Source organism: Mixophyes fleayi, chromosome 6 (assembly GCF_038048845.1).
Source record: "Mixophyes fleayi isolate aMixFle1 chromosome 6, aMixFle1.hap1, whole genome shotgun sequence".
NCBI lineage: Eukaryota > Metazoa > Chordata > Amphibia > Anura > Limnodynastidae > Mixophyes > Mixophyes fleayi.
In genome coordinates, this window is record NC_134407.1 from 122,217,383 (window position 1) to 122,236,733 (window position 19,351).

The window sequence follows — 19,351 nt, forward strand, 5'->3', positions numbered from 1 at the left end:
AGCAGCCATAGATCTCATCTCATCTTGTATTTTTAATGGGACACATTTTGCACCTTCCAATTGCACTTTATTTGCTGCAACCTATTATGAAGTGCTTTACATTATTTGTTTTAATGATCCACATCAGCTTACAATATATGTGGCTACTGTATTAATGGGTTTCAAAAATGTGTATAAAAAGTAGTTGTGGCCAGGTCCAGTGTTCTGTCTGGCACACGTATGTGGCACCCATCTTTAAATGTATTCTGGAGCTGGGAGGGATAATTCACCGGCGCTAGGCACTGCGTGTGTACAATAGTTATTTAAAAAGGTATACAAAAAAAATAATAATGTATTGAATGTGTTTAATGTATGGGCGCCAGCAGGCAACACTAAAAAGGGATAAGTCTCGGCGCTGGGAGTGTAAATATATTAATTTGATTGTTATTATTTATGTATTGATTTATGAAATAATATGCCATGTTGGAGGACATTTGTTGAAATTGGATTAAATCCATGTTTAGAGAATATATTAAATCCTGGTGCTAAAACATTGAATGCAATATCTCAGACTTTGTGGTGCCAGGTAGGGAAGGGGGCTTGGTTACCCAATGCCAACATGTGTGTCAGAGACAGTATATAAAAGCTGTATTTTGCATTTCAACTGTATTATATCAACTGAACTTCTGGAGATCACTAGTACCTCTAACTATTGTGTAAAGGTCTTTGTCAGGACACTTGAGCAATAAACATCACTGTTTGAAGATTCAGCCTGATGCCTATTACCTGCTGTATCCTGTTACCAACATATAAGAGCTTACACTCTAATCGTTCCCCGGCTGTCCTGTGCTGAACTCAGCGTCAATGCTCTGCCAACTACACAGCAGTCCTGATCCATAATAAGTGGATTTGGATCTTGAGTACTATCCCCTGAATGAGTTTTAATATGGGATACATTATTTTGGGAAAGTTTAGATCTAAGCCTAGAAGCCAATAATATATCTGCTTTATCACGTTTTTCATAAAAGGATTGATTTAAACATTTAAGAGAATTCTCTGCTTTGGTGGAAAGCAGATGGTTTTATTAAAGTAATTCTATAGTTTTCAAATAAGCATTGCATAGGCGATTATATTGTGTTTCCAACGCACAAAGTGATTTATTTTAGCATATGTAAAAAGTTTAACAGTTCAATACATGATTATAATATAATACAGTACAGTACAGCCAATACCAAAAGATACATACATACAGCTGCGCTTGCATGCGCTTCGCTGCGCTCCCACGGGTACCAGTGCACAGTATTTCACCCTTGAATACTGTGGTCAGAGAAGACTGAAGCTAGTGGGAGCGCAGCTATGATTATATACATTCAGTGTTACAGAGAGAACAATGCAGATGACGTGGATTGCTTCTATAGGTCCAGACTTCGGGTGGGTCCAGGGTAAACAGGTCATAGGCTAGTTCAAACAACCCCCTCAAAGGCTGAGGTCAACATTCCAGATGATTCTCCCTCCCAGAAACTAGTTACAACTAGTCCATTAGCATTTTACAGTTTGATATCAATCTCACCATTTATTGCCTAACATCAATAACTAGAGTATGCAATATGCGATCTCTTCGGCGAATGAACTGGACAGCTGCTGATGAATAGGGGATTAGAATGATATCAGACATGACACTTTTCCTATAATCTGAACCTTAAATAACACTGAAGTGTACATATAATCATAATATATAAACTAATAATAAACTAAATACTATCTGCTCATAAATTACTGTATAATGGAACCAATATGAATATGAATTATATAAATAACTAAATGTTGTAATGCGTATTTTACCATGCGATCGCAGTATGCCACGTGTAATATATACTTTCGTTTATCCAATTATACAAATTCGACAGTTTAGCTACAAGTTTAGTATAATCCTCTGATAGGACCGAGTTTTTATGGATTCTATGAAGGCTGTTGACCCGTCTGGTAACCTCTAGAAATTTCTGGGTTCTTATTTTTTTGGCATATACAGCTGCTCTAATCAAACTATCCTGAATTACAGCCTTATGGGTATCCCAGAGGAGCATGGGGAATATAGAGAAATCAATATTTGTCTCATAATATTGGTGGATTTCTGTATCTATTTGCAATTTAAGAATGGGGTTAAGTAAAACCCTCTCATTAAGGCGCCATAGAAATTGTTTTTGTCCCATCTGAGGACCCATACACTGTCATCCGGGCCCTAGTCCGACCACTTGCTAGGGAGAATATTCACGTTAAGTATATTTTTAGTTAAATCTGCGCATAGGAAGATCATGTCAAGGCATGTATATACGCCATGAACCGGCGAAATGAAAGTAAAATTTTTTGCAGTGGGTTCCCTAACTCTCCATGCATCAAATAAAAAATGTTGGGACAAAAGAGATCTTAAGGTCTTAGAGTTAGTATCAATGGTATGGCGAATTGACTGAGGGGGAGGTGTGGATCTGTCCAAATGGCTGTCCAGAGTAGTGTTAAAGTCCCCCGCCAGATTTACCTTACCCACCCGGTGCAGTGAGAGGAGGTCATTTATAGAATTGAAAAATTGAGCTTGGTTCATGTTAGGAGCATAAACATTTAATAATGTGTATGGGATGTTATTAAGGTTAACTGTTAGGATAATATAACCCCCTCTGGATCCTTCATTTCTTTAGATACTGTGAATGTGAGATGTTTAGCTATAAGAATAGCAACTCCCTTTTTCTTTTTAGCAGGATCGCAAGCATGAATAGAATAAGGTTAGAATCTAGATTTGAGTTCAGGGTGATGGGGGCCAGAAAAGTGGGTTTCTTGTAAAAACACTGTGTCGCCCTTTAGTTGTTTGATAGAATGGAATAGAGTAGATCTCTTCTTTGGACAGTTCAGACCCTTAACATTAAGCGTTATAATTTTGATAACCATAAGTGTAGAAATAAACTATTAAAGCTCAAAAATAAAAATAAATGGTGTTTAAGCCACCGGGAATCCAGAGTACCGACCTCAAGAGAAGGGGCGAAACAGGGTAGGGAAAGGAAAGAAAAAGGTAAGGAAATGAAGGCTAGTGTCATAAAAATGAATAGCCTGAGAGGATGGACACTGGAAAAGAGATGGCATAATAGCCAAAAGTATCCGAGACTGGTCCTAATGACCAGAGGGGTGTAATGTGGCTCTGGCATATGCCAGATGGGTTACAGAAGTGTTAAAACCTTACAGGTCCAAGGTGCGTGGAAGGACCAAATCATAAAGTAGACAGAATAGTACTGCAATAACATAGTGGAACAATAATGTAATTTGTAAAAATACCAAAAACAATCGTACTTAACTATATGAATATAGTGCATGGTGTTAGAAAATATACTAAAATATTAGACTTATCTATAGATGAATGTGAGAAAACGGCATTTGAAAGGAAGTCCTGAAGAATTCAAGGTCCAAAATAGAGAGTGATGTAGTAGGTAAGCTTGATGAAGAATTGTATAAATCCAAGATGATTGCTAAACCTGAAATAAAAAGAATAGGACAAGGAAAGGACAAACAAGCAAATATAACAGGTATAAACAAATCAGTCCTGGATCCATGTGTACTCAGAACAATTGTCGAGAATTAACAGGAACAGGAAATCCAATTAGGAATTTGTAGAACTCAATTTTGATAGATGATAAGCATTCAGGTGATTGGAGGGTCAGTTTTCTTAGAGGAAACGGTGTGGTGTATAGAGGACTGACCTGGTACAGGAAGGTTTCCTTTCTTAATTAAAGATATAGCTACTTCCATAGATTTAGCGGATAGTATTCTACCCTCTCTCTTGACTATGAGAGCAAACAGAAAGCCCCATCTATATTTTATGTTGTGGTCTCTAAGAGATTGAGTCACATCTTTCATCTCTCTCCGTTTGATCAATGTAGGGGGGGCTAGATCTTGGAACAGTATAATTTTAACTCCATCCATGAGAAACTCCTGGTGTCCTCTAGCACTTCTAAGGATCTGTTCTTTTGCTTTGTAATAGTGTAATCAAAGAATAACATCTCTCTGGAGAGTCAGTATCTTGTGAACGAGGACGAAGCACCATATGGGCTCTATCAAGCAGGAATAAGTCGTCAGAGATAGAGGGGACCAATATATACGAAATAATCGGAGAAGATAGTCCTCTAGTTGAGACGCCTCCACGGACTCTGGAATATTACGAATTCTAATATTATTTTGTCTACTTCTGTTTTCGGCGTCCTCTTGTTTTTTAGCAAGGATCTGAAGACTGTCTCGAATAGAAGCAAATTCTTGTTCCGAGGATTTTTGGTATTTTATAGTTTCATCGTGAGATCGTTCCAAGGCATCAACCCTATTGCCAATTTCAGCGACCTCAGAAGAGAGGTTGGACATTGCTTTAGTCACTTGATCTTTAAAAACTTTTTTAATATTTCTCATTTTGAAGAGAAGGGCAGCAATATCCGCTTTAGTGGAATGAGCTGAAGGGTCTTCACCTAAAGAGTCCATTTCAGAATCACTACCAGGTAGAGATGATGAGGACATTTGTCTAGGTGAATCGCTATGACTTGGGGTGATATATTTCACAATTGATTGAGAGGTTGTTTTTTTATTTTTGGGCATTCTCATAAAAATTAAAAAGAGATCAGGAATATACACAACCAGATAGGCAAATAGAAGATGTTCCAGTAGAAATTGGTCCACGCACCACCCCAAAAAAGGTATCACATCATGATTTGTCAAATAGCTAAAGATAAATAAGATAGGAAGATTTAAATGTACCTGTCTTCTTTGAGATTATAGGACTAGGAGCAATAGAAAATATATCAAAAGGGTGTTATTTTAGAAGTTGGCCAAATGGTGGCAACAGAGATCCAATTAAAAGATGTTATAAGCAATTTGGTCTATTCAATCAAAATGATAACTCTTACAAGATCTGAATAAACAAGATTATATATGGTATGTATCTTGTTTATAGGAGAGGTGTGCAGCTCTGGAGGAAGACGTGATCTTTAGAGGTTCCAACAAACAAACTTATGGTGTATCTGTATAAAGTGGTAACAGCCAACAAGGAGACTATAGGAGTAGTTTGAGGGACAACTGACAATCAGAGTTGGTTAGTTAAGAGTCTCTGTAGTTTAGGTTTAGGTTAGAGGAATAGCCACATAACTAGTGACCTTTAGATCCTCTTGATTAGGAACCTATTTTTTGAAGTATGTGAATTGAAATTATATATATATATATATATATATATATATATATATATATATATATATTGTTGCTGCTTTGTTGTTTTTTTGTTGTTTTTGTGTATTATAAATTTATAGGACTTGAAGCAGTAGGAAAGATATTAAAAAGAGGCAATTTCAGAAGTCGACCACAAGGTGGCAGCAAAGTCCCGAGCAAAGAATGCTATAAGCGATTTTGTCTATTCAAACAAATTGACAACTTCTACAAAAGTTCTGAATAAATAGCAGGTTATTCACTGTATTCCAGATCCACAAAAAAGTCAGGTGTGCAGCACCAGAGGGAAATCATGTATCAACTGGTAGTGTATAAGTGATAACTAGAGCCTCCTCTTACAGTGCAGTACGAAGGGGGAATGAATATGCGATTCAAATAGACAGGAGCCATACAGAGGCAAGATATTGTGAGGTGAGACCTCCGCAATCCGACAGGCTATCCACCACACCGGTAAATAAAGTTGTGGTATCCGACTGGCAGGGGAGCAACGGGTGCGGCGTCTAGATGATAGGCAGCAGAACTGTATCTCACTCGGGAATCTCAGCAATGGTAGCTAAGAAGCGTTGAGGGAATCTAGCCGGCAGTAGGCACCTCATGGGACCATCACAGATACAGGGATCAGACAACACCATTAACTCCCCGACTTTACAACTTACCGGGACTCCACATACAAGTTGATGTTATTTAGAGATCATATGTTCAAGGTAGTTTGATGAGCTGCAACCAGATCCTCCAGGGCAACCCACCTCAGCAGCACCTATGTGGTCTCCATGTGCAGTAATAGAGTGACACCGGTCTCTATCTTTGCCGAATCCTCGTTGCACAGCAGGCTATTTAAGAGGTGTGTTATATATACCAGAAACGAGGCACAGGGTTTCTGAGAATTATAGAGTCCAGCTGTTGGCAATGATGCGAGGTGAGCCATCTATACAAAAGATTTGTAATGTGCTGCGGGGAATCGCGATCTCACTTCTAATAGATGAAGCGAGTACAAACTTGAAGGTGAGTATTGTTTTTATGGCCTGATGGTAATAGCCAAATATTCAGATTGGCAGAGACAGCTGCTGTAGGAGAAATGGTGGCGCGGGTACAGGACCCGATTCAAATTTTCTGCCCCTCTATAATCTTCCTTTTTTCCCTAGATTTTCCCTGAATAAAGCAGTAGTCTTAGGGTGAAAGATTATAGCGTATGAGCACTACGATATCAGCTTCTGTATACTGAGCCAGACACAAACTGGTGCTGTGAGGGGAATGGCGGCGCAGGTAACGGTTCCAACTGCCAACAGTACATACATCTCCTTCACTCTAAATAAGGCAAGCAGGGAGTCCGCAAATAACTATCAGTTCTGTACACTAATGTCCGTGTCTGTAGATTAAGCCAGATGTAAACAAACTAAGGGAAGGGAATAGCGGTGCAATTAACAGTCCCAATCAGGAATAGTACACCAACAGCTGACAGGAGCCACCCTTGCTAAAACAGCAGGACAACACAGAGGGACAAAACACAGGTCTCCAAGGGTAGTAAGCTCAAAAATGGATTCAGCTATATAGGCAGTGATGTTACCTCTTTCCAATGGTGTAGTGTAGGAACACACTTATTCAACAAAAATCAAGATTCAAGTTGGTAAAAGTTGTCTAGATGCAGAGCACTCAGAAAACTCAACCGGCCATCTTGATAGCCAGGCCACGCCACCCGGATCTCGCAAGTTTTGAAAGCTATAAGTACTGCCCTCCACTGCGATCTAGTGCCATTTCACAGAGGGACACAGAAGGGGTAGCACAGTCTGTAGAGCAGTTGGGCAGCAACATAGATAGAATAGAAAGAGGAGGGGGTAGCAGTGTTCAACAAAGTCTACAGTGACATTCAGGAGAGCTCCATTGCCAATTGTCATTGCTGAAATACAAATTCTAGTGCTGGCAGGCATGGTGTAATTCTGCAGTCACATTCTACTGTGTTATATAGGTAACACACAAAGAGGAGATCTCCATTGCCCCATTGCTATTTCTCATTGCTGAAATACAAATACTAGGGCTGGCAGGCTTGGTGTAATTCTGCAGTCACATGCTACTGTGTTATATAGGTAACACACAAAGAGGAAAGCTCCATAGCTCCATTGCTAATTCTCATTGCTGAAATACAAATACTAGGGCTAGCAGGCTTATCTTCTGAATTTGCAGTCAAAGTGTACAGTGTTATACAGGTTACAGACAAAGAGGAGAGCTTCAGGCCCATTCATGTTTACCCAAATTGACTGATTGTGTTTTATTCCCTTGAAGAACTAAATCCTTTCTTTCATATCTGTTAACGATTTCTTCAGCTCTATTTAACAATTCTTTTGTAAGGAATTACTTTGACATTTGCACCTCCGACCACTAGAGGTCTCTGTATTTTCAAACTTGCCCTTAGATTTGCCCTTATCCAAGATGGCCAGGTTGGAATCAAAGAGAAACCATCTTGGATCCTGTTTCCTGTTTGGGCCTATAAATGGCACTTCATGGTTCAGACATATGCTTGAGTATTCTGCTTGCTTAGCTCTTGCTACCTGCTCCTCTACCTTGCATCTGTGACTACCTGCTTGTGTACCAACCCGGCAAAACGTCTGACTACTCTCTGGATATCTACTCGGCTATTGGGCTCCAGGTAATACCACCAGTATTGTTACCTCTTAATTGTAACCTCTAGTGATAAAGTTCCTTTTCAGGTCACTCAATTGTTTTTCCATTATTCCACTTTCTGTACAATTCCTTTTTAAATGCTTCATCTGTCCCAAAGGTATATAAGAAGGCCAATTTATATGATGATGACTATCAAAGTATACATAACTCGCCCTATCAGTGGGCTTCCTGTATGTCTTGGTATGTATAATATTATCCTTGATGTAAACCGTGATATCCAAGAAATTTACAGTACTAGCACTACAATCAAATGTCAATTCAACATATGATAAGTTAGAATTGAGATATTCACAAAATTTGATCAATTCATAATGTGGTCCATCCCATATAAAAAAGATATTGTCAATAAAACAATTCCAGAGTACCAGGTTCACGACAAAGTCACGCGATCCCCTGACCCACTCCTCCTCCCAAAAGGCCATGAAGAGGTTTGCATAACTGGGGGTAAACCTGGTACCCATTGCAGTCCCTTTACATTGGAGATAATAATCCTCCTTAAAACGGAAATAGTTATTATTCAAAATGAACATGATGGAGTCAGTAATAAAATTTTTGAATTCTTCCGTCATTGTAGTGGTATTCTTTTTGCAGCTGCACAATCCCAAAAAATGACCCTAAATATTTTGGGACACAGGCAGCATCTCCTGCATTTCATTGTCATTTTTTAAAAAGTTCTGTACCACCAAGTTAATTGTATGAGCAAAACAGGGAATGTGATGGAATTCCCACCACTGTAATGCTCTAACAATATTGGTTGCGTTATCAGAAATCACATATCCTCAGGAGAGTCCAAGCAGAATAAGCCATGTTGCAATGACATCCCTTAGTTTTTCAAACAGGTTGTCAGCAGTATTACCTCTGACCTGCGCCTAGTCTCGTCTCTGCTAACCACCTCTCACTCCCGCTTTCAAGACTTCTCTCGTGCTGCTCCCAACTTATGGAATTCCCTACCACGCTCAATCAGAATTTCCCACAGCCTTCAAATCTTTAGATGCTGTTTGAAAACCCATCTCTTTTTTAGAGATGGGTTGCACCATCACAACTATTAAAATATCCACTCTAAACCACACTCGCTCCTCTTGTTTCAGCTGTGCCCTCTTCCCTTTAGAATGTAAGCTCTCTAATGAGCAGGGTCCTCCATACCCTTTGTTTGCATGTCTCTATAAATTTTGTCTGCCTTGTCTGTGCTTGTTTTACGTATGTCTTGTTTTATGTATGTCCTTGCCTTCCCTACTGTGCGGCGCTGTGGAGCACTGTGGTGCCTTACAAATCTACGATAATAATAATAATATGTCTCTTAGTGAAGCAGATGATACACAGAGTAGCCTGCTTCAGAAAAATGTGACGTACTTGGGTACGTGCTGCTGCTGTTCCTGCTGTTGAAGGTGAATGACTAACCCAGTAGGCTGTCACAGCCATATAATCTTTAGTTTGCCCAGTTCCGTTTGTCCACATATCTGTGGTTAAGTGTACAGTGGGTAGAATGGAATTTTGTAGCCCCATAATTACATTTTTACGAACCTTCTGGTACAGGTGAGGAATAGCTTTCTAGTAAAATGGTGTTGTGATGGAATTTGGTAACGGGGACACAAGACCTCAAGTAATTGTCTAAAACCAGCTGCATTAATAGTGGATATTGGACGCAGATTTAATAATAGCATAGTCGCCATGGCGTCTGTGATCCCCTTTGCGACTGGGTGACAGCTTTCAATCTTGCTGAGGATTGTTTAACAGTCAATTGTTGTAAACTACTAGTAGTCTTCTTCTTGGTCTGCTTCTGGGTTGAAGATCCACCCCTATCAGCAGGAGCAGCAGCAGTGGGCCTAACGCACAAGGATTCTTCTGAGGAGTCCTGGATAGGGGAAGAGTCATCTCGCATTAGCAACTTGGATGCAGGACTAACTCTGATCACTTTTGAGGATATTGATGATGAAGGTGTTGGAGGTGTAGATTGCAGGTGCTGGGATCTAGATGAGAGAAGGGAGGTAGATGATGCTGGACTGCTTGTTGTTACTTTTTTCGCATAAGTTTCTGATTTTCCCAAGCTTTCCATGAACTTGCTTCAAATGGCGCAACATGGATGAGGTTCCTAGATGGTTAAGGTCCCTACCTCTACTGACTGTGGCTTTACAATGCTACAAATGGCTAGCCAACTGTTGTCATGATTTGGGTAAAAATAATTCCACACATAAGAGGTGGATTTTTTGGTCTTATGCCCAGGCATGACAATGGCCTTATTCTCATCACTGGCAAGAACTGTTGCAGTCTTTGTTTGAAAGTGTATGAAAATAATATTGTGACCTGTGAGGTGGTCAAAATTGACTGCAAATAACTTGAAATTAGTGTTATTGAGGTTAATAATAATGTAGGATCAAAGATTATGTGATTTTAGCATATTTTAGCAATGTTTCTAAAAAATACAGATCCAACACCAAAACACACAACGACGGTTTTGCCAAAACCAAAACACGAAGCTAATCCAAGTCCCAAACCAAAACCACTTCACGGGGGTCAGTGAGCATCTCTACTATGGACATACAGTATATAAGAGTAGATATAGAGTTACTACATCCATGGTAGGAGCTATTTATGTATATAGGGTGATGTAGATTGGCTTGAATATCAAAAAAAAGTTAGATCAGAAAACATACATGTGACCAAGAATTATAGCCACTAACCAAATATGAGATGAGATGTGCATTGGATCAATCTGGGTTAGACATGAATGAAGAAACAAGCACCAGTTTCAGCAAAACATGAGATGAACTATTAACACGCCGGTAAATGTAGTGGAGTGCATTAGTAGTTAATGAACAGAGGCGGGGACTAACAGCGGAACACCGACTATGGCAAGTATATATAAAAAAACAGATACATACCATACTTCATCTCCTTGAGAAAGTCCCTTTTATGAGACGAAACTAGAGATGCTCAGGCTCGGTTCCTCGGGAACCAACCACACCCGAACTTAGGGGATCTGAGTACCGAGCCGAGTCGGTCGGCTCTGTACTTTCACGCTTTTTCAGATTCCAAAACGAGGCAAAAAGTCATTGCGACGTCGTTGGATCTCGCGAGTATTGGAATCTATAAATACCGTCCTCCACAGCGATCTAGCACCATTTGAAAGAGATACACAGTAGGGGTAGCACACTGTGTAGAGCAGTTGGTCAGCCAAGTAGATAGAATTAAAAGTGGAGGGGATAGCAGTGTTCAAGACAGTCTACAGTGACATTCAGGAGAGCTCCATTGGTAATTCTCATTGCAAAAAAATACATATACTAGGGCTGTCAGGGTTGGTGTAATTCTGCAGTCAAATTCTACTGTGTTATATAGGTAACACAGAAAAAGGAGAGCTGCATTGGTAATTCTCATTGCAGAAAAATATAAATACTAGTCCTTGCAGGCTATTCTTCTGAATTTGGACAAAAAAGTGTATGGTGTTATATACACCCAAAGAGAAGAGCTCCATTTCTCCATTGCTAATTGTCATTGCTGAAATACAAATACAAGCTTTTCTTCTAAATTTGCACAAAAAAGTGTTCGGTGTTATATACACCTAAAGAGAAGAGCTCCATTGCTCCATTGCTAATTGTCATTGCTGAAATACAACTGCTAGTTCTTGCAGGCTTTTTTTCTAAATTTGCACAAAAAAGTGTATGGTGTTATATACACTAGAGATGCTCACTGACCCCCGTGTTTTGGTTTTGTAACCGGATTACCTTAGAGTTTTGGTTTTGGTGTTGCCAAAACCATCCTTGCGTGTTTTGGTTTTATTTAGCCATATTTTAAAAAATTCAATTTTTTGGGGCTAAAATCACATAATTTAGGTATTATTTTGTACCTACATTATTATTAACCTCACTAACACTAAATTCCAGTGATTTCCATTCAATTTTTACCATCTCACTGGTCACAATATGCTTTTCATACACTTTCAGCCAAATACTGCAGCAATCTGGCTGGATGGAAAGCGACAGAGCAATGACTCAAACACACGGCAGTTCCTAGCACATATAGGACACATTGGCACACAGCAGTGGCAGAACAGAAAGTGGTGCAAGATGGAATTGTGCTTGGATCATGAAACCAGTTATGGTTCATTTGATCGCTCCACCTGTTTCTTGGATAAGTGAGGTAATTCTACAGCTAATACATGGCAACGATCGCTCCACCTGTTTCTTGGATAAGTGAGGTAATTCTACAGCTAATACATGGCAACGAGCGCTGACCCCCCCGGGATGCGTGCTTTTATCAGACAGACACCAATACAGGGTGCCAGACAATGCACTCAAAAGAGCCATTGAAATGCACAGCAAACAGTCAGTTCATCAGTAAGCTTCGAATCAGCCCAATTCCCACAAAATTATAATATAGTTAGGTACCTCTCATGTAAAGTGCTGATTACAAACACAACAAAACACGTGTGGGAGAATGTGGCCTCTAAGAGGCTGACTAATAGACACAAAAACATTGCATGGATGGCTATCCAGAGATGTCTGCCTCTCAGGACATTCATGCACTCCCGGAACCCGTGCCGATATGTCCACTGCTCCTTCTGCATCTCCAGAAGGGAAACAGCACAACATATTTTTTGGGACTGCCCCACTGCACAGGCACTGTTGGATGCCTTGGAACATGAACATAAGGACAGTGTGCCCAGAACTTGCCTTTCATACCCAGGGCCGCCATCAGGGTGGTACGGGGGGTACTGTTGTACCAGGCCCGGGCTTACCAGGGGGCCCGGTACAACAGCGCAAGACATACTTACCTGGGGGCCCGCTGTCTGTCCGCTGGTCTCCGCTACTCTGTCTTCAGCCTGGCTGTCACAGTGACAGCCAGGCACCAGGATGCGATCGCAGGGGTGAAGGAATCATTCCCCCTGCGATCATTTGCTCTGCCTGTGACAGCCAGATCACAGGATCGCAGGGGGAATGATTCCTCCACCCCTGCGATCGCATCCTGGTGCCCGAATGTCAGGTGACGGTGACAGCCAGGCTGAAGACAGAGTAGTGGAGACCAGCGGACACAGGTAAGTATGTCTTGCGCTGTTGCTCATTGGGGAACGCTCATCGGGACGGGGCCCGGGGGACACGGGGGACCCGTACTGGGCCCCATGATTTCTGAAGGCGGCCCTGTTCATACCATTCTGTATTTTATGGATTATTTCCTGAGACCCACATTATTGGGGCAATCCAGGAGGGCTGGAGCCTAATGAACTGCTTTAAGAATGCTATTTGGCTTTCCAGGTATCGCGTCATCTTGAAAAGGGAGAAGATGACCCTCCAGGACTGTCACAGGCTGATCCACAGCCTACTAAGAGACTATAACACCATTGACAGTCCTGAGTAAGAGGAAGATGATTAATTTTCTGTCTCCCTCTTCTTCTCCCCCTATGTATCTGTTTATTCAATGCAAAACTGTTGAATTTGCCTGCAAATTCTACAGACAAGTCTGCTTGTTTTCCTCTTCATCATTGACTCTTAGCAATGGAGCACTCGTCTTTGGGTGTATATTAGACCCTACACTTATCAGTGCAAATTCATAAAAAACGCAGTGCTATGTTAGGATTTCAGCATTCAGAAATTAAGCTCTTTTAGAAGGGGGTATATGAGACCCCAAACACTTTGTAGTGCAAATTCAGAAGAATACAGTGCTATATTAGGATTTCAGCACTCAGAAAATACAGCTTTTTTATAAGGGGGTATATGAGACCCCAAACACTTTGTAGTGCAAATTCAGAAAAAATACAGTGCTATTAGGATTTCCGCACTTAGAAAATACAGCTTTTTTATAAGGGGTTATATGAGACTCCAAACACTTTGACTTGGCTCGGTACTCGGAACCCCAAAGTTCAGGTGGGTTCGGCTTCAAGGAAACCAAGCCCGCCCATCTCTAATATACACCCAAAGAGAAGAGCTCCATTGCTCCATTGCTGACAGCCAGATTACAGGATCGCAGGGGGAATGATTCCTCCACCCCTGCGATTGCATCCTGGTGCCCGGGTGACGGTGACAGTGACAGCCAGGCTGAAGACAGAGTAGCGGAGACCAGCGGACAGACAGCGGGCACGCAGGTAAGTATGTCTTGCGCTGTTGCTCATTGGAGGGCGCTCATCGGGGCGGGGCCCGGGCGACACGGGGGACCCGTACTGGGCCCCATGATTTCTGAAGGCGGCCCTGTTCATACAATTCTGTATTTTATGGATTATTTCCTGAGACCCACATCATTGGGGCAATCCAGGAGGGCCGGAGCCTAATGAACTGCTTTAAGAATGCTATTTGGCTTGCCAGGAATCGCGTCATCTTGAAAAGGGAGAAGATGACTCTCCAGGACTGTCGCAGGCTGATCCACAGCCTACTAAGAGACTATAACACCATTGACAGTCCTGAGCAAGAGGAAGATGATTAATTTTCTGTCTCCCTCTTCTTCTCCCCCTATGTGTCTGTTTATTCAATGCAAAACTGTTGAATTTGCCTGCAAATTCTACAGACAAGTCTGCTTGTCTTCCTCTTCATCATTGACTCTTAGCAATGGAGCACTCGTCTTTGGGTGTATATTAGACCCTACACTTATCAGTGCAAATTCAGAAAAATGCAGTGCTATATTAGGATTTCAGCACTCAGAAAATACAGCTTTTTTATAAGGGGGTATATGAGACCCCAAACACTTTGTAGTGCAAATTCAGAAAAAATACAGTGCTATTAGGATTTCAGCACTTAGAAAATACAGCTTTTTTTATAAGGGGTTATATGAGACTCCAAACACTTTGACTTGGCTCAGTACTCGGAACCCCAAAGTTCAAGTGGGTTCGGTTTCAAGGAAACCAAGCCCGCCCATCTCTAATATACACCCAAAGAGAAGAGCTCCATTGCTAATTGTCATTGCTGAAATACAAATACTAGTCCTTGCAGGCTTTTCTTCTAAATTTGCAGTCAAAGTGTACGGTGTTATAAAAATGGATTCACAGCAGTACACAGAAGAGCAGGAGCACCAAGCAGCTGCTGCCACCAGTCATGATGATAGTAATCCCAGTACGTCATCTGGTAAAGCCTATGTAAAAGTCATAGTGTATTTAAGTCAGGCAAACAAAATGTAAAAAAACACCTTTAACCTTGGTCAAGAAAAAAAGAGCTGTAATACAGGCAAAGTTAACTGCAGAAAAAAATGAAATTGCCAACAACGTGCCATTATACACACGCAGTGGAAAAGAAAGAATGAGGCCTTCACATTTCTCTATGAGTGTGAGATCTGAAACTGTTACCGAGGCATCTTCTTGTAAGGTCAGTCGTGACCAAGCAAGGCCTTGTCATTCGGACTCCAAAAGTGGTGCCCAAATACTTTTACATGTAAAAGCCGAGCTGGAAGAAAACAGTAAGGCATTAGAGGAAAATGTATGTTCAGATTCAGAAATGACACCAATTCCTCAGGAAATCCATCCATGAGTGCTATGTGTAATCTTGACCATTCTGATAGTGTACCCATTTCTGTTAATGTGTTCCTGAACAGCCCGAGGGTAGCTGATCTGAGGTACACCAATTGAGGATGCCACTTTGGAATTGCAACAGGATAAGGGGGATATTTGTGTAGCCGACGAGGGCGCTAATGAGGATGTTGATGAGGATGATGTTGTTTGTGTAAGTCCTGCACCGGTGGAAGCAGTTCTGGCATGTGATAAGAAGAAGGCCATTGTCATGCCTGGGCATAAGACCAAAAAATACACTTCTTATGTGTGGAATTATTTCTACCCAAATCCAGACAACAATTGTATAGCCATTCGTAGTGTATGTCAAGCAACAGTCAGTCGAGGGAGGGACCTTAACCATCTAGGAGCCTCATCTATGTTACGCCAATTGAAGCGAGTTCAAGGCAAAGGGAAAGTTATGCTAAAAAAATAACAGAATTGACACCTCTGCTGTAATTCCACCTGATCCTACTATCAACTATCAACATCCAAAGATGGTGGAGGATTATTTGTAATTTTTTTGAACCGTATAAAGACAACAGTTTTATTAACAAAGAACAACTTTGCTTGCAGAAGAAATGTAAGCATGGATATCTAAATAGACGTGTATTACCTTCCACTTTGTTGCTGTTTCATCAAGTGTTTGTAATCTGCACTTTGCATCAACGGTAACTAACTAGATTATAATTTTGTGGGAATTGGGGCTGATTCAAAGCTCACTGATGAACTGGCTTTTTGTCTGGCACCCTGGATTGGTGTGGGTCTGATAAAAGTACACATCCCGGGAGGTCAGCGCTCGTTGCCATGTATTAGCTGTAGAATTACCTCACTTATCCAAGAAACAGGTGGAGCAATCAAATGAACCATAACTGGTTTCATGATCAAAGGACAATTCCATCTTGCCCCACTTTTCTTTTCTGTCACTGCTATGTGCCAATGTGTCCTAGATGTGGTAGGAACTGCCATGTGTTTGAGCCATTGCTCTGTCGCTTACCATCCAGCCAGATCGCTGCAGTATTTGTCCGAAATTGTATGAAAATAATATTGTGACCTGTGAGGTGGTCAAAATTGACTGCAAATGACTTGAAATTGGTGTTATTGAGGTTAATAATAATGATATTTGTGGTCTATGGAAAAAGCATCTATTCCTTCTAAATCTGTGATATATGAAACTGCATTTCTCTATCAAAGTGTTGGAATATTTTGCTTACAAAACACTACCTTTATGTATGCTTAGTGTTATAGCAAGGTACCTGCTATGTACTATATATGTTGAACACCGGTTTGCTGAATATATAAGCAAATAAATACTGTTTTTACCGAACTGTATACACATTTATACCTTTAAGTGATAAGACCACATTATGCTTTTGGGTGAATATCATCCACCCTACCACATTACGTAAACATACCTACCCACTCATCTTTTCTGCGCCTCAGGGGACCTATATCCTCTACTATAGGTTAATAATAATGTAGGATCAAAAAAAGCGCAAAATTATGTGATTTTAGCAATTTTTCTAAAAAAAACAGATCCAGAACCAAAACCAAAACACACAAGGGTGGTTTTGCCAAAACCAAAACCAAAGCCAAAACACAAAGCTAATCCAGATCCAAAACCAAAACCAGGGGGTCATTAAGCATCTCTAGACAAAAGGCGTTGGGGTGATTTTCAGCATGGATGCTATATTAAGGATTACCACACTATTTTTCAAGTGGATATATAAGCTGTGGCCACAGCGATTTTGACTATTAGTATACCCTTGGAAATTGGACATGAGTGAATTGACTACCATCACATGACCGGTGGGTGGAAATTGATTGTGGTCACCGTGTATTGCCCCCGACAGAGCTCATAATACGGGACCATTTGCACAGGGCGTTCAACCACTTTCTACACGGGGAACGCCTAACTGGATTCACCTGAATTGGTTGGATCCTTTCAAGAACACTCTAGCCGTTGCTTAGGCTACCTGTAATACAAGACCTCAGATACTTGGAGGTAATTAGCATCCACTTAGTTATTGTTCATGCTTAATTACCCTGTTGCACTTATTATATATGTTTTATATGTTTAAATGGCAGGTTTAAACGCAGAGGTCTAAGTTAGACACTCAAACTCAATATCGAGGCGTGGATTAGCTGTATATCTAACCAGGTGTGTTATCAGGATTTACCACTATCTAAGAGAACTACAACTGCACAGTGGAGTCACATATTTATATCACATATTTTTCTATTTTAGATTGACCCATCTCACCAAGCGAGATATAATATCTACATGAACATCATTTCTGGACATTCTTAATTAATTTTTGACACTTGTCATTTGATGTCAGTTATATATTTATTAAAATGTGTTTATTATAGAGATGGTCACTGACCCCCGTGTTTTGGTTTTGGTTTTGGATCTGGATTACCGTCGTGTTTTGGTTTTGGTTTTGCCAAAACCGCCCTTGCGTGTTCTGGTTTTGGTTTTGGTTTTGTTTGGTTTTGTTTTGCAATTTGTTAAAAAAAAATATTTTTTTGGGCTAAAATAACTTAATTTAGGTATTATTTTTTATGTAAATTATTATTAACCTCACTAACACTAATTTCCAGTCAATTCCATTCAATTTTGACCACCTCATAGGTCACAATATGATTTTCATACACTTTAAAAGAAAAATTGCTGCAGTTCTTGCCAGTGATAAGAAAAAGGCCATTGTCATGCCTGGGCAAAAGACAAAAAATCCACCTCTTAAGTGTGGAATTATTTTTACACAAATCCTGACAACAGTTGTCTAGCCATTTGTAGCGTTTTTAAAGCCACACTCAGTAGAGGTAGTGACCTTAACCATCTAGGATCCTCATCCATGTTACGGCATTTGAAGCGAGTTCATGGAAAGCTGTTGGGAAAACCAGAAACTTAGGTTATAAAAAATAACAACAAGCAGTCCAGAATTATCTACCTCCCTTCTCTCATCTACATCCCAGCACCTGCAATCTACACCGCCAACACCTTCATCATCAATATCCCCAGAAGCAACAATTGACTGTTAAACAATTGTTTGCAAGAGGAAACAAGTATGAAACCTGTCACCCAGTCGCAAAGCGGATCACAGACGCCATGGGGACTATGCTAGTATTACATCTGCGTCCAATGTCCACTATTAATACAGTTGGTTTAACACATTTAATTAAGGTCTTGTGTCCCTGCTACCAAATGTCATCACTATACCATTTTACTAGAAAAACTATTACTCACCTGTACCAGAAGGTTCCTAAAAATGTAATTATTGGGATACAAAATGCCATTCTACCCACTGTACACTTAACCATAGATATATGGACAAGCGGAACTGGGCAAACTAAAGATTATATGACAGTTACAGCCCACTGGGTTGGTCATTCGCCTTCACCAGCAGGGACAGCAGTAGCATGTACCCAAGTACGTCACATAGTAGGCTACTCTGTGTATCAGCGGCTTCACTAAGAGGCATACAGCTGACAATCTGTTCCAAAAGGTAAGGGATGTCATTGCAACATGGTTAATCCTGCTTGGACTCTCCTGAGGATATGTCATTTCTGATAATGACACCAATATTATAATATTACAATATTATCAAGCATTAGAGCGGGGTGGAATTCCATCACATTTCCTGTTTTGCTCACACTATCAACTTGATGTTACAGAACTTTTTAAAAATGACATGCAGGAGATGCTGTTTGTGTCCCTAAAAATGTAGTGTAATTTTCTGGATTCTGTAACAGCATGTAGAAGAATGCAGCAGCTGCAAGAAGACTAGCATTTGAGGAGAATGTACTTTAGTCCAGCAAAGTAGTCACCTGTGAAGAGAGTGCAGACACAGTGTCAGGTGCCGTCCCAGTGCTGTGTCCGTTGCACAGGGATGGACGCCTGCTACTGCAGCTGAGTGCTCGGTTGCTAGGGTCGGCGGTCACGCGTTCTGTTGCGGAACGCTTCCCAGTAGTTCCGGCGGTGGTGTTCAGCGT

General features: G+C 40.7%; 1 protein-coding gene across 3 annotated transcripts in view; it reads right to left on the minus strand.

Moving 5' to 3' along the window:
* The window catches only part of LOC142161531 (glutathione S-transferase P 1-like), a 45,914-nt gene that overhangs the window by 17,782 nt on the left and 8,781 nt on the right, over positions 1–19,351 (minus strand). Inside the window, exon 1 of one of the 3 annotated variants that reach the window (XM_075217227.1) lies at positions 5,877–6,491. The exons of 1 other annotated variant lie outside the window; for it this stretch is intronic. In XM_075217227.1, the coding sequence (XP_075073328.1) occupies positions 5,877–5,889 (13 nt within the window). In that variant the 5' untranslated portion in view covers positions 5,890–6,491. Of the gene's footprint in view, positions 1–5,876; positions 6,492–19,351 lie in introns of those variants that run through there. One more of the 3 variants, XM_075217230.1, reaches the window with a different exon arrangement.